A 12,643-nucleotide genomic window follows, 5' to 3' on the forward strand; every position below is an offset into this window, starting at 1 on the left:
GTTTGCAGAATAATCAATTTTGAGTTTAATTGATAGATGGAATGAGTTCAGGGACTCGTGGAATTGTTGTAGGTTTCCTTCACCCTCTGTCCATATTATAAACAGGTCATCAATGTATCTGTAGGGTTTGTGGGGGCATGCAGTTAGGAATCTTTGTTCAAGATTTGCCATGAAAAGATTGGCATATTGAGGTGCCATCTTGGTAGCCATTGCAGTACCCATTAGGTGTGGGTACATTTCCATGTTGAAGCTGAAGTAGTTGTGTGTGAGGATGTATTCTAACAGTTTGGTAATTACATCAGCGCTGTATTTTGGATCCAGGGGAGATGTTGTAAGGAATTGCAAGCATGCCCCAATACCATCCTTGTGGGGGATGTTGCTATAAAGAGATTCTACATCCATGGTAACTAGCAGTGTGTTGGATGGTAGTTGGTTGATGTTACCAAGGTTATTGACAAAATATGTGGTATCTTGTATGAAGCTGTTGGTGCTTCTGACTAAAGGTTTGAGGATATTCTCCACCAAGCTTGATATTTTTTCAGTGAGTGTATCCATACCTGTTATAATAGGTCTGCCAGGGTTTCCTGGTTTGTGGATTTTGGGAAGCATGTAGAAGATACCAACTCCTGGGTTGTCAGGTATTAGTTGCTTCAATTATGGTTGCAGATGGTTAGGGAATGACTTGATGAGATTCATGAGTTGCTTTGTATATTCCTTGGTTGTATCATGCGTGAGTTTCTTGTAGTAGGTGTTGTCCGAGTTGCCTATTGCCTTGTTCTATGTATTTATTTGTGTTCATAAGAACCACTGCGCCTCCTTTATCTGCTGGTTTGATGTGTTGCGTTCCGGCAACCACAAAACCTCCAACAGAAATTAGTCATCAGAAAACTTCACAACGAACTTAAAGCACTGTTAATGGCACAAAACCGTGCAGCAACAACACACGTTGCAAACTCTGCAAACATATATGCCAAGATCCCACAGCCAGTCACAACCACGGAACCCTCAATGTTAAAGGATCACACTGCTGCACATCCAGGAATGTGGTTTATATGATTCAATGCAACAGATGTGACCAAGGATGCTACATTGGGGAAACCAGCCAAAAACTTGGAAGGCAGAATGAATATGCATAGACACTATACAATACCACGAAGAAGTAGGTATCCCAGTGGGACATCATTTCTCACAACCAGATCATTCCATAAATGATTTAAAAATCAAAATCCTCAATGGAATGTTCAAACGCACCCAAGAACGGAAAACATTTGAGCTCAGAATGATAAGAACAAGTAGAAAAAAAGGCAGTGCACTGCCTAGAAAAACAGGAGGAGGCTCACGGAAGCAAAAAAGCATTTATTTCAATAAAAAGATCAGACAAAAATTCCCGGTTCGCCCAGCACGAACCAATTTCGAACAGCTGTATTGTATTGTATGTCTTTATTTATATAGCGCCATTAATGTACATAGCACTTCACAGCAGTAATACATGTGGTAATCCAATAAATAACAGATAATATAAATAACAGATCATGGGAATAAGTGCTTTAGACATTAAGGAAGAGGAGTCCCTGCTCCGAGGAGCTTACAGTCGAATTGGTAGGTAGGGAGAACGTACAGAGACAGTAGGAGGGAATTCCAGAGAGACAGACACAAGTGGACTAACTTCTCGGATGTATAGGGAGGTGATCTGTCTGAAGACTTCCGACGCCCCCCGACTGAAATACATGCGACAGTGGGAGACAGATTTAGGGGAGACGCTAGAGGACGAGGAATGGGATCAAATATTACAGGCAGCTACCAAAAGCTCAATCTGTGCCACGTTAAAGGAGAACGCATATAAAGTCCTAATGCGGTGGTACCATACCCCATTGAAATTATCTAAATTTATCGAGGGCTACTCCCCGCTCTGCCCAAAACAGTGCGGGGAAACTGCTGATTTAAAACATATGCTGTGGTCTTGCCCGAACGTGGTCCCGATTTGGGAATCTATTAGGGAATGGCTAGAAAGGATCCTCAACTTGGAGGTCCCCCTGGACCCGTGGCTGTTCCTCGTGGGCAGACGGCCTCAGGACGTGTCCAACGCGACACTCAAATTGGTTGCACATTTCGCAACCGCCACGAGGTGTGAGATCGCAGCAGTATGGAGACAACAGGAATTACCCACTATATCCAAAATCAGGAACAGAATTTGGCATGTCTGCCAGATGGAACAGTTGACGAGTTGGATCAACGATTCTGGCCCCAAATTTCTAAACTTATGGGCCCCATGGCTGGCCCAGACAGACATCCCGGGGGTGGACGCCGCCACAATTTTGCACTAATATATATAAATGCGTTCTCCTTGGACAGAGCAGACCCGACGGGACGTTGACATAGCGACGGAGAACGTAGAACTATTGAGACATCCACAATACACCCTAGCGTACACATAGAGCAAAAAGCAGTTCCTCCGCTCCGATGCAGCAGCTCCAGGTGTCCCCTTTCCCCCCACCATACTGTGTCCCACCCCAGTCTTGTTTGTCCTGTCCGTCTTAGTGATGTGGTTTACGTGTGGTTCGTTACATCTGTCTCATGTCCTCTCTACGTGTCACTGTTTTGATGATAAAATTGTGTAACGTATGCCAATAGGTGGTGATATTATGAACGCACTGTAATACCAAATAAAAATGAGAGTTATAAAAAAAAAAAAAAAAAAGATCAGACAAAAGCCCCCCATGGCTACAGCAGGTGTCCACCTACGCTTTTCGGGCTCTCTGCCCTTTCTCAAGGTGTACCCTACTTCGTAGAAAGCCGGTATTTAAACATATGCGCCACCGAGTGACGTCACAATCTATTAACCAATCGGCTAGCGTCTCCTACTATGCGTATTCCTACTGGCTAAAGGAATCGCGTCATCTTCAACAAACTTTAATGAGACCAACAAGTCCCTATGCCTTACCAAGAGTGTATAAGCTCTAAGGAGGAGCCCTACGATTGGCCAATGATCCTATCAATGTGTACAACTTTATTGAGAACTGACACAACATACAATAACTGTGACGTCAGTCTTTCGGCTTTCCACCCAGTGCAAGCAAAACATTTAAAAAGAGTAGACAATATAAGAAAAAATAATATTAATCTAATGTTTAAAAAATGAATAAATCCTAAACAAGAAAAAGTTTCTTTTAAAAGAAGCAATATTTGCACAACGAAAACACACACATTAAAAAGGCAGAAAAAAGGATTTCTTTTACATAGCTCCAGATCCCATATGTACATCAGTAATATAATAGAACAACAACTTTATTAATGTACTCAGATACCAATAACCCAATATGTGCTGATGTAAACATTAGAACCCAGGGGTATGCAAAAAAGGCAAGTCATACTGCATCAGATGAAAAAAACAATATTACATCATTTGCATCAAATGTGATTTGATTTAAACACATTCATGCACAAATAAAGTAGTCCTGTTGCAGAAGCTTAAATGTTTAAAGGACTCGTTTATTCTGATGCACTGGCGTTCTTCACATCAGAATGATAAGACTCTTTGACACCAAAACAGGTGGACTGAATGCAGACATGGGGTTTCTCACACCCTATCATAATTTGTTGTAATGGTCCTCCCTGCCATTGTGCCATCCTATACCTTCCCCCTCACCCCACCCCCCCAACATCCTCTTCCCCCTTTGTGTTGCTGTGGATGTACAGCTCCCCATCCTTAATCATCACCTTCCTTATCTCTGTTTTAACACCCTTCCAGTGCCTTCCCCACCCCACTTCATATACATCTCTCTGTTCTACATTCTTCCTTTTTCCAATTCCTGTCTAAGTCGTAGAAACCTTTGTATATCAGTATTGCTGACCTGAGGAAGAGAGGAAAACTCTCGAAAGCTTGTCCTATGACATAAATTGTTAGTCCAAATAAAAAATGTATCACCGAATACTGAAGAACTCATTTATTGTATTGTATTGTATGTCTTTATTTATATAGCGCCATTAATGTACATGGCCCTTCACAGTAGTAATACACGTGGTAATCAAATAAATAACAGATAATATAAATAACAGATCATGGGAATAAGTGCTTCAGACATAAAAGTAACATTAAGGAAGAGGAGTCCCTGCTCCGAGGAGCTTACAGTCTAATTGGTAGGTAGGGGGAACGTATAGAGACAGTAGGAGGGAGTTCTGGTAAGTGCGTCTGCAGGGGGCCAAGCTTTATGTATCATGTGTTCAGAATATCCACAGTACTATTCATATGCTTCTTTAAGCAAGTGTGTCTTAAGTTGGGTCTTAAAGGTGGATAGAGAGGGTGCTAGTCGGGTACTGAGGGGAAGGGCATTCCAGAGGTGTGGGGCAGTCAGTGAAAAAGGTTTAAGGCGGGAGAGGGCTTTAGATACAAAGGGGGTAGAAAGAAGACATCCTTGAGAAGAACGCAAGAGTCTGGATGGTGCATAACGAGAAATTAGGGTTGAGATGTAAGGAGGGGCAGAAGAGTGTAAAGCTTTAAAAGTGAGGAGAAGAATGGAGTGTGAGATGCAGGATTTGATCGGAAGCCAGGAGAGGGATTTCATGAGGGGAGATGCTGAGACAGATCTAGGAAAGAGTAGAGTGATTCTGGCAGCAGCGTTTAGGATAGATTGTAGTGGAGACAGGTGAGAGGCAGGAAGGCTGGACAGCAGGAGGTTACAGTAATCAAGACGGGAGAGAATGAGGGCCTGAGTCAGAGTTTTAGCAGTCGAGCAACAGAGGAAAGGGCGTATATTTGTTATATTGCGGAGGAAAATTTGTTATATTGCGGAGGAAAAAGCGACAGGTTTTAGAAATGTTTTGAATGTGAGAGAGGAGTCGAGTGTGACCCCTAGGCAGCGTGCTTGGGCTACTGGGTGAATGATCGTAGTTCCAACAGTAATGTGGAAGGAGGTCCAGGTTTGGGAGGAAGTATGAGGAGCTCTGTTTTAGCCATGTTGAGTTTAAGGCGGCGGAGGGCCATCCAGGATGATATAGCAGAGAGACATTCAGAAACTTTGGTTTGTACAGCAGGTGTAAGGTCAGGTGTTGAAAAGTATATGTGTGTCGTCAGCATAGAGGTGATAATTAAACCCAAAAGATGTTATTAGGTCACCTAGAGAGAGTGTATACAGAGAAAAGAGAAGAGGTCCCAGGACAGAACCCTGGGGTACCCCCACAGAAAGATCAATAGAGGAGGAGGAGGTGTTAGCAGAAGAGACACTGAAAGTACGATGGGAGAGGTAGGATGAGATCCAGGATAGAGCTTTGTTCCGAATACCAAGAATATGGGGAATGTGAAGGAGAAGAGGGTGGTCCATGGTGTCAAATGCTGCAGAGAGGTCGAGTAATATGAGCAGAGTGTAATGACCTCTGTCTTTGGCAGCATGGAGGTCGTCAGTTATTTTAGTGAGGGCTGTTTCCGTGGAGTGAGCAGTGCGGAAGCCAGATTGTAGAGGGTCTAGGAGAGAATAGGTGTTGAGAAAATGGAGCAAGCGAGAGAATACAAGACGTTCAAGGAGTTTAGAGGCAAAAGGCAGGAGGGAGACAGGACGATAGTTAGAAAGACAGGTAGGGTCAAGCTTGCTGTTTTTGAGTAATGGTATGACTGTTGCATGTTTGAAGGAGGATGGAAAGGTTCCAGAGCAGAGGGAGGAATTAAAAATGTGTGTGAGCATAGGGATTATAGTAGGAGCAAGAGGTTTTAGGAGATGGGAGGGAATGGGGTCAAGAGGGCAAGTGGTAGAGGGAGAAGAGGCGATCAACAGCAACACATCCTCCTCTGAGACAGTGGAAAAAGAGTCAAGGAAGGCAGGAGGAGAGTTAGGAAGAGGTGTAGGATGGGATTAAGAAACAGAGGGGATGTTCTGACGTATGGATTCCACCTTTTCCTTAAAATAGTCAGCAAAGTCCTGAGCGGAGATGGAGGAAGGAGAGGCAGCTGAGGATGGTTTGAGTAGAGTATCAAAGACAGAGAACAGTCGGCGTGGGTTAGACTTGTGCATGTTGATTAGTGAAGAAAAGTAGGCTTGTTTAGCTTGCGAGAGGGCAGAGTTGAAACAGGATAACATAAATTTGTAGTGAAGGAAGTCTGCGAGAGTATGAGATTACCTCCAGAGGCGTTCAGCGGAACGAGTGGAGGAACGCAGCATGCGCGTGTGGGAATTTAGCCAGGGTCTAGGAATAGAAGGGCGAGGGCGGCAGAGAGAAAGCGGGGCATGTAGATCAAGAGAGGAGGACAAGGCAGAGTTGTAGTTCCTGACCAGGTTGTCAGGGTCTGTAGCAGAGCTGAGAGAGGAGAGGGAGGAGCGTAAAGTGGACTCAAAGTCAGGTAAGTGAATAGAGCGCAGGTTTCTGCAGAATCAGGGGGTAGATGGAGGTGGAGAAGGGGAGAAGCGAGATAGAGAGAATGAGATGAGGTGATGGTCAGAGAGAGGAAAAGGGGAAATTGAGAAATCGGAGAGGGAGGTTTTTAGTGAAAACCAGGTCTAAGTAGTGGCCATCCTTGTGGGTGCTGGCTGCAGTCCACTGTTGAAGGCCAAAAGAAGAGGTTAGAGACAGAAAGCGGGAAGCCCAAGGGAGAGAGGGGTCATCAATGTGGCAATTGAAGTCCCCAAGGAGAAGGACAGGCGAGTCTGAGGAGAGGAAGAAAAAGAGTCAGGATTCAAAGTGAGAGAGAAAGGCAGAAGGGGGATGAGTAGAGGTAGGTGGGCGATAGATGACCGCCACATGGACAGGGAGAGGAGCGAACATCTGGACAGTGTGAGCCTCAAAAGGAGGGAAAAGCAAGAGATGGAGGAATAGGAAGGGTTCGGTAACGGCAAATAGAGGAGAGCAGGAACCCCACGCCTCCACCCCTGCCATCAGTGCGCGCAGTGTGGGAGAAGGAAAGGCCACCATAAGAGAGGGCAGCTTCCAGAGCAGAGTCAGACTGAGTGAGCCAGGTCTCAGTTATGGCAAATAGGAGCAGAGAGTGAGAGAGAGAAAAGTCTGCACTATCGCAACTGGACGAACACGGCTATTTCCGTACACACACTGTTTTGCCTTCTTATTGCCACTGTTTTATCAAATTCTACCCTGTGCCCACAGAGGCCCTGGGGTGAATTTCCAGATGTGTGTATAAAGCATGATCATTGAGCATTGAGGAGACACAGGTGTTGCCGTGAGAACATGGGTGTTATGCATATGATTCATAAGAGGTGAAAGGGTTGTGATATTTTGTTTAGAACAACATCTATGGAAAAAACATCTGTTCCAAAAATACTAATTTTCTAAGAAGAAGATCCAGCAACAATAGGGCTCGAGTGGAATGAATGTGTATGAAATAGACAATCCTGACTGAGCCTCAGCACTGCCAGCAGCCGCAATGGGACTACAGACCAACGCTCTCCTCCACAAAATACATTGTATGTGCCCCTATATTTTACTTTAACCATGATGTTATAAAGCAGCAATCCTCTCCAAAATGTCACTAGGATGTGGCCTTGTTTCCAACCCTCTTTCTTAGTTTTTCAAACGTTTCTTAAGATGAAAGATATTGGTGGGGTTTTGGGGGTCTGGCTTTTGTGGTTTGCAGAGCAGCCAATGTATTCTATCCCTCAAATGCAGGTTTCAACGGCTCAATAAACAGAAGGCATCTCTTCTGAGTGAGCTGCTAGTTCTTGGGGATTTCAACTACAACTGGCTCGACCCAAAAAACAAGAAAATCCAGATACAACTCAAGTCACTTAACCTATCGCAACTCATTTCCCAACCCACACGGACAAATCTGAAATCGCACAGCCATTCCTTGCTAGACTGGATTACCTCCTCTTGTCCCAGCAGAATCCAATCCTCTGGCTTCCTTCCTGACATTATCAGTGACCATGCAATAGTGTACTGTGTAAGGAAAAGCAACCCCTCCCCCCCCCCCCAATCAAGCAATAAAGTTCTCCTCACTAGAACATTTAGAAACTTTAACCCACAACAGTTTCTGGCTGACCTTACCAACTACCCTTGGTCCAAAATCGACTTAATTCCCGAGCCCGCACTCTACTATTTCCAATCCGAGTCCTTAAAAAAAAAAAAAAAAAAACTCTGTGATACCCATGCTCCACTACGCAGAATTAAAGTAGGGGGGCCCCACCTTCCGTGGGTAACAACCAACCTTATATCGCTCTACCATCTCAGGGATGTCTTGTGGAAAAGCTACAACGTAACTGGCACTACCCAAGGATCCTAATAACTACTGATGCCTGCGGAATATGTGCACCAGGCAAACAAGGCACAATATTACTCTGACGATCTTCACCGGAATACATCAAATCCAGCTAACTTCTGGAAGGTTATCAACAATATATTCCAGACTTCTAGCCATCAACCAAGTAATATCATTAAGGAGGATATTACTCTGGCAAATCCCACTGACATTGCAAGTGCATTCAATGAATACTTTGTGGAGTGTGCTACTAACTTATTACGGAAAGGTAACCCAAACTACATACATGAACCTCATTTTGAGAGTACCCCTATAGTCCCACCCCCTCCCAACACTGCCCACAATGTTCACTTTGTCCCAGTATCTGAAGGAGATTACACAAGCGCTCCTCAAACTAAAACTAAGCAGCCAATGTGGACCTGACTTACTGCAATCTAAGTTCCTACGACTTGGTGCCCCAGCCATTGCCAAACCGCTTAATTCCCATATCAATTCTATCCTGTCTGCAGGCCATATCCCTAAGACCTGAAAAACTGGCAGTGCTGTCCCAATCTCCAAAACTGGGGACAAAAAAAATGTCTCAAACTACAGGCCAATCTCTTCTCCCAATTCTATCCAAAGTCATGGAAAAATGTGTTCACTCTCAATTAAGTGATTACTATACCAAGACAAATTTCCCTAGCCAATTCCAATCTGGCTTTCACCCCAAACACTCCACGGTAACTACCCTGCTAAACGTTTGTAATGAAACAACTCGCTGGTGCAATATTCCTAGATTTTGCAAAGGCTTCTGATACTGTTGATCATGTTATCTTGCTAAACAAACACCAGTGCTTTGGAATAGGGAAGCATGCTTTAAACTGGTTTCATTCCTACATATCAGGTAGATCCCAACATGTGTCCATCTCAGGCTCTAACTCCAATTCCCTGGATATCACCTGTGGTGTCCCGCAAGGCTCTGTTCTGGGGCCCCTACTCTTCTCAGTGTTCATTAATGATCTTCCTACAGCTTGTACGGGAGCTTCAACACATGTATGTGGATGCCAATCTTATAGGCACACAGCACTAACCTTTCCAACCTAGGACACATACTTCAATCTGACTTTTTGAGACTTGAAAATTGGATTTCCCAAAACAAACTATTTTTAAACACTGACAAGACTGTAACAATGGTATTTGGGACCAAGGCTACATTTCTAAAGCTTCCAACGAATGAGCTCCAGATCAGAACCAACCAATACCATTCTAGCCTGTGTTACTAGTTTCAAATATTTGGGCATATGGTTTGACTCCCATTTAATATTTGGGTTGCACATTGATACCCTGATATCCAAAACCTATTCCAAACTAGGTGTACTTTATAGGAACAAATCCTCCAAAAGTCTGCTTGTCAGAAAGAGCATCGCACAGCAGATGCCAATTATCGACTATGGGGACATAGTATACGGCACGGCACCCAAACTCGCCTTGGCAAACTTGACACCCTCTACAATTCAATATGCCGTTTTGTCCTCCAATGCAACTACATCACTGTGAAATGCTCAAATAGCTAGATTGGTCATCACTTGAGTCTAGGCGCAAAGTTTATCTCTCCTGTCTTGCCTTCAAATACTTTCTGGGCAAGCTACCCGCCTATCAGAACAAGCTCCTCACCCCTACCACATGCAGCACTTATCTGAGATCTGACTCCAAAAGACTGTTCATGGTCCCACGGTTTAGCAAAGTATCCGGCCGCTCCTCCTTCTCTTACCGTGCACCACAAAACTGGAACAACATACCGGCGACTCTCACTCCCGCCACCAGTCTAAGTTCTTGCAAAACTAAAGCTGTCTCACAGTGTAATCTGGTCTGTAACTGTTACATACGCCTATAATATATATTATCTCTAACTGTGCATGCAATGTCTTGTAAAAAATGTATAACCCTGCTCACTTAATGTAACCATGTATTATTTGTCATTATAACTATGCCCAGGACATACTTGAAAACGAGAGGTATCTCTCAATGTGTTACTTCCTGGTAAAACATTTGATAAGTAAATAAAATATAGGGTTTAAAATCAATTGAGTGTCAGAGATGCTGCTTATGTGTTGCTAACCACCCAGGCACTCGAGGGGTTAAGCAAGCAAGATCAAGGATAAAAACAAACATCCATTTGATATAAACCGCACAAATGAATGCGCCACTATACAGCATTTAGCACCCTTACGATGCAATAAAAGCTCCTTGGTGAAGGAGACTTGCATACTGTGCTGTGTCTCACAAATACGTAAAAATACACAACTCTAAACCTATGCGTAAAAAGCAGGACATTTACATTCAAGTATTTAGTGTAAATAAACAAAAAGAATTAAGAACAATTCCCGTCACTATGGAAAGATATAGCATAAAAGTAGCAAAGTGGTTTCTTCTGTCATTTATTCATTAAATAGAAGTAGCCGTGTTAGTCCAGTTGCGAAAGTGCAGAGTAAATGCGTACTTCAGTATTAGGCGAGACCTTTTATATTTGGACCAACAGTAGATATTATAAGACAAGCTTTCGAGAGTTCCCCTCTCTTCCTCAGGTCGCAATACTGATTCACAGAGGATTGCATGAGTTTAACAACCACAGATAATCCAAGGCAGATGATGCAGAGAAGGAATAAACAGACAGGGCAATGGATGAAAGGGGCAGTGTGACACAGGACCATACAGTACATCCATCAGCAGTGCGCAGGGGGGAGAAGGGGGTTGATCATAGATATACAGCAGATTTCTGTTATTTGCAGCTCCGCTGTGGGTGCTGTCGTACAAAAAGGTGGGGAGCTCCAGTGTTACAGTATTGGCAGCCTGTGCAAGAGGTCACAGGGAGGCTGCAATCGTTGGAAGTGTAAAGTCTAAGACAGGAGGAGAGAACTCTTCCACGCTGCCCCAGGACAAAAAAACAGGGGCAAAGGGCAAGGCAGAGGCTTGGAAGCTATGACACAGCAAGGCATAATCAGCCAGCCTGGAAACAGCAGAGGGATACATGGGGACACGTACATGGCTCGCACAGGACAATGGTCTGTGCCCCTATAACACAGCTAGAACATCTTCCTAGTCCAAGAAACAATTAGTGGTTTGCACTGTGGATATAAGATGTGTGTGACGGACTGAACATGCCAAACATTCTCATGAAAGAAGCACAGATAACTTGTTTAGGGCTCAGGGGACTCCACCCTTTGATGCTGCACGCTCAATTTAATGCATCAACAAACAAGCGCTACAATACAAACACATTGAAACCAGCATAGAGCGTCTCATCTACAAGCCTATGGACTCCAGAGTGCATTTTGTGAAGGTCATTTCAGCAGCGCAGAGATTCAACAACGATACAAACTTACATTGAGCGATAGGAATTAGTGGCAAAAACCCAAGCAATGCAGTTACCCGCATTTATAGGGGTGACCCCATCTGAACTGAAAGAAACCGCAGCGAATGTGATTTCCCAAATACAACCTGCAAATATTCACCTTGGCCACGCATTACAAAGCACAATCGTAAGCAACAGCTGCTAAAATACCGTGTTATGAGCAGTAATGACGAGAGCATACATTTAGCACATTCGCTACACTGTAATATGTTAGGCCGTGCCTATAGTGCCGTCGATGGCGACGGCGTCACGGCGGGTGACGTCGCCCGTCGCCACCGGCGAACGTTATGTTGCGCCGGGCGGCAGGGTCACGGGATTCCGTCAATTTGATTCGTTCAAGGGCCGTCATGTGACGCGACAGCCCTTGAAAAATCTAATTTTGCCGGCTTCCAGTTTCCGCGACGGCGCTCCGCCGCGCGCACTATAAGCGCACGAGGCGACACTATATTTGTTTTCGGGCGACGTCGCATCGCCGTCACTATAAGCGCGGCCTTACAGGCTGATCCTGCACGTCGGGGGGTTAAAAAGTTAACAGAGCAAGACGTACACATCACACAGCACTCCGCGGTTTGATGACAGATTGGACGGTAAAGCCCAGATACTTATTAAACCAGTCTAAGCAGTAAAGTCAATGTTTGAACCCAAGTGTTACACATCAGTTGCTGCTTTTACAAAAGACGCAGGTGGCAACTCTTTGTTAAAATATTGATTTTACAGCATGACAAATCCTCAGCCCTTCCATGTCTACGATCAATGCTGTGGCAATAATGAGACGGACGGATAAAGGGGAAAAAAAAACCATTAGAAGTAATGTTAGAACTTACGCAATTCTGTTAACTGCGGCATCTTCAACGTCAACTGCGAGGGAGACAAAAGGAGAGAACGCGATGATGAGGTTTACAAGCCTAAATACATGGTAATGCCAACACGGACAATATCTGGGGCAAGAGGAGGCAGCTTGTGTTTCAATACATTATCCCCTTTGCATTAACGGGCTCCATCTACTTCTATTATTTGAGGTGATGGAGTTGGAAGAGGAGATAAATGGTATAATTAAG

The 12,643-nt window shown here is 44.3% G+C and overlaps 1 protein-coding gene across 2 annotated transcripts in view; it reads right to left on the reverse strand.

The window, feature by feature from the left end:
- Positions 1-12,643, reverse strand: part of LMBR1L (limb development membrane protein 1 like) — a 47,545-nt gene that overhangs the window by 17,978 nt on the left and 16,924 nt on the right. For both annotated transcript variants that reach the window (XM_075591249.1, XM_075591250.1), the window contains exon 3: positions 12,410-12,443. In XM_075591249.1, coding sequence (XP_075447364.1) covers positions 12,410-12,443 — 34 coding nt within the window. The remainder of the gene's footprint in view (positions 1-12,409; positions 12,444-12,643) is intronic.

The sequence above is a fragment of the Ascaphus truei genome, chromosome 3 (assembly GCF_040206685.1).
Source record: "Ascaphus truei isolate aAscTru1 chromosome 3, aAscTru1.hap1, whole genome shotgun sequence".
In the NCBI taxonomy this organism is placed as follows: domain Eukaryota; kingdom Metazoa; phylum Chordata; class Amphibia; order Anura; family Ascaphidae; genus Ascaphus; species Ascaphus truei.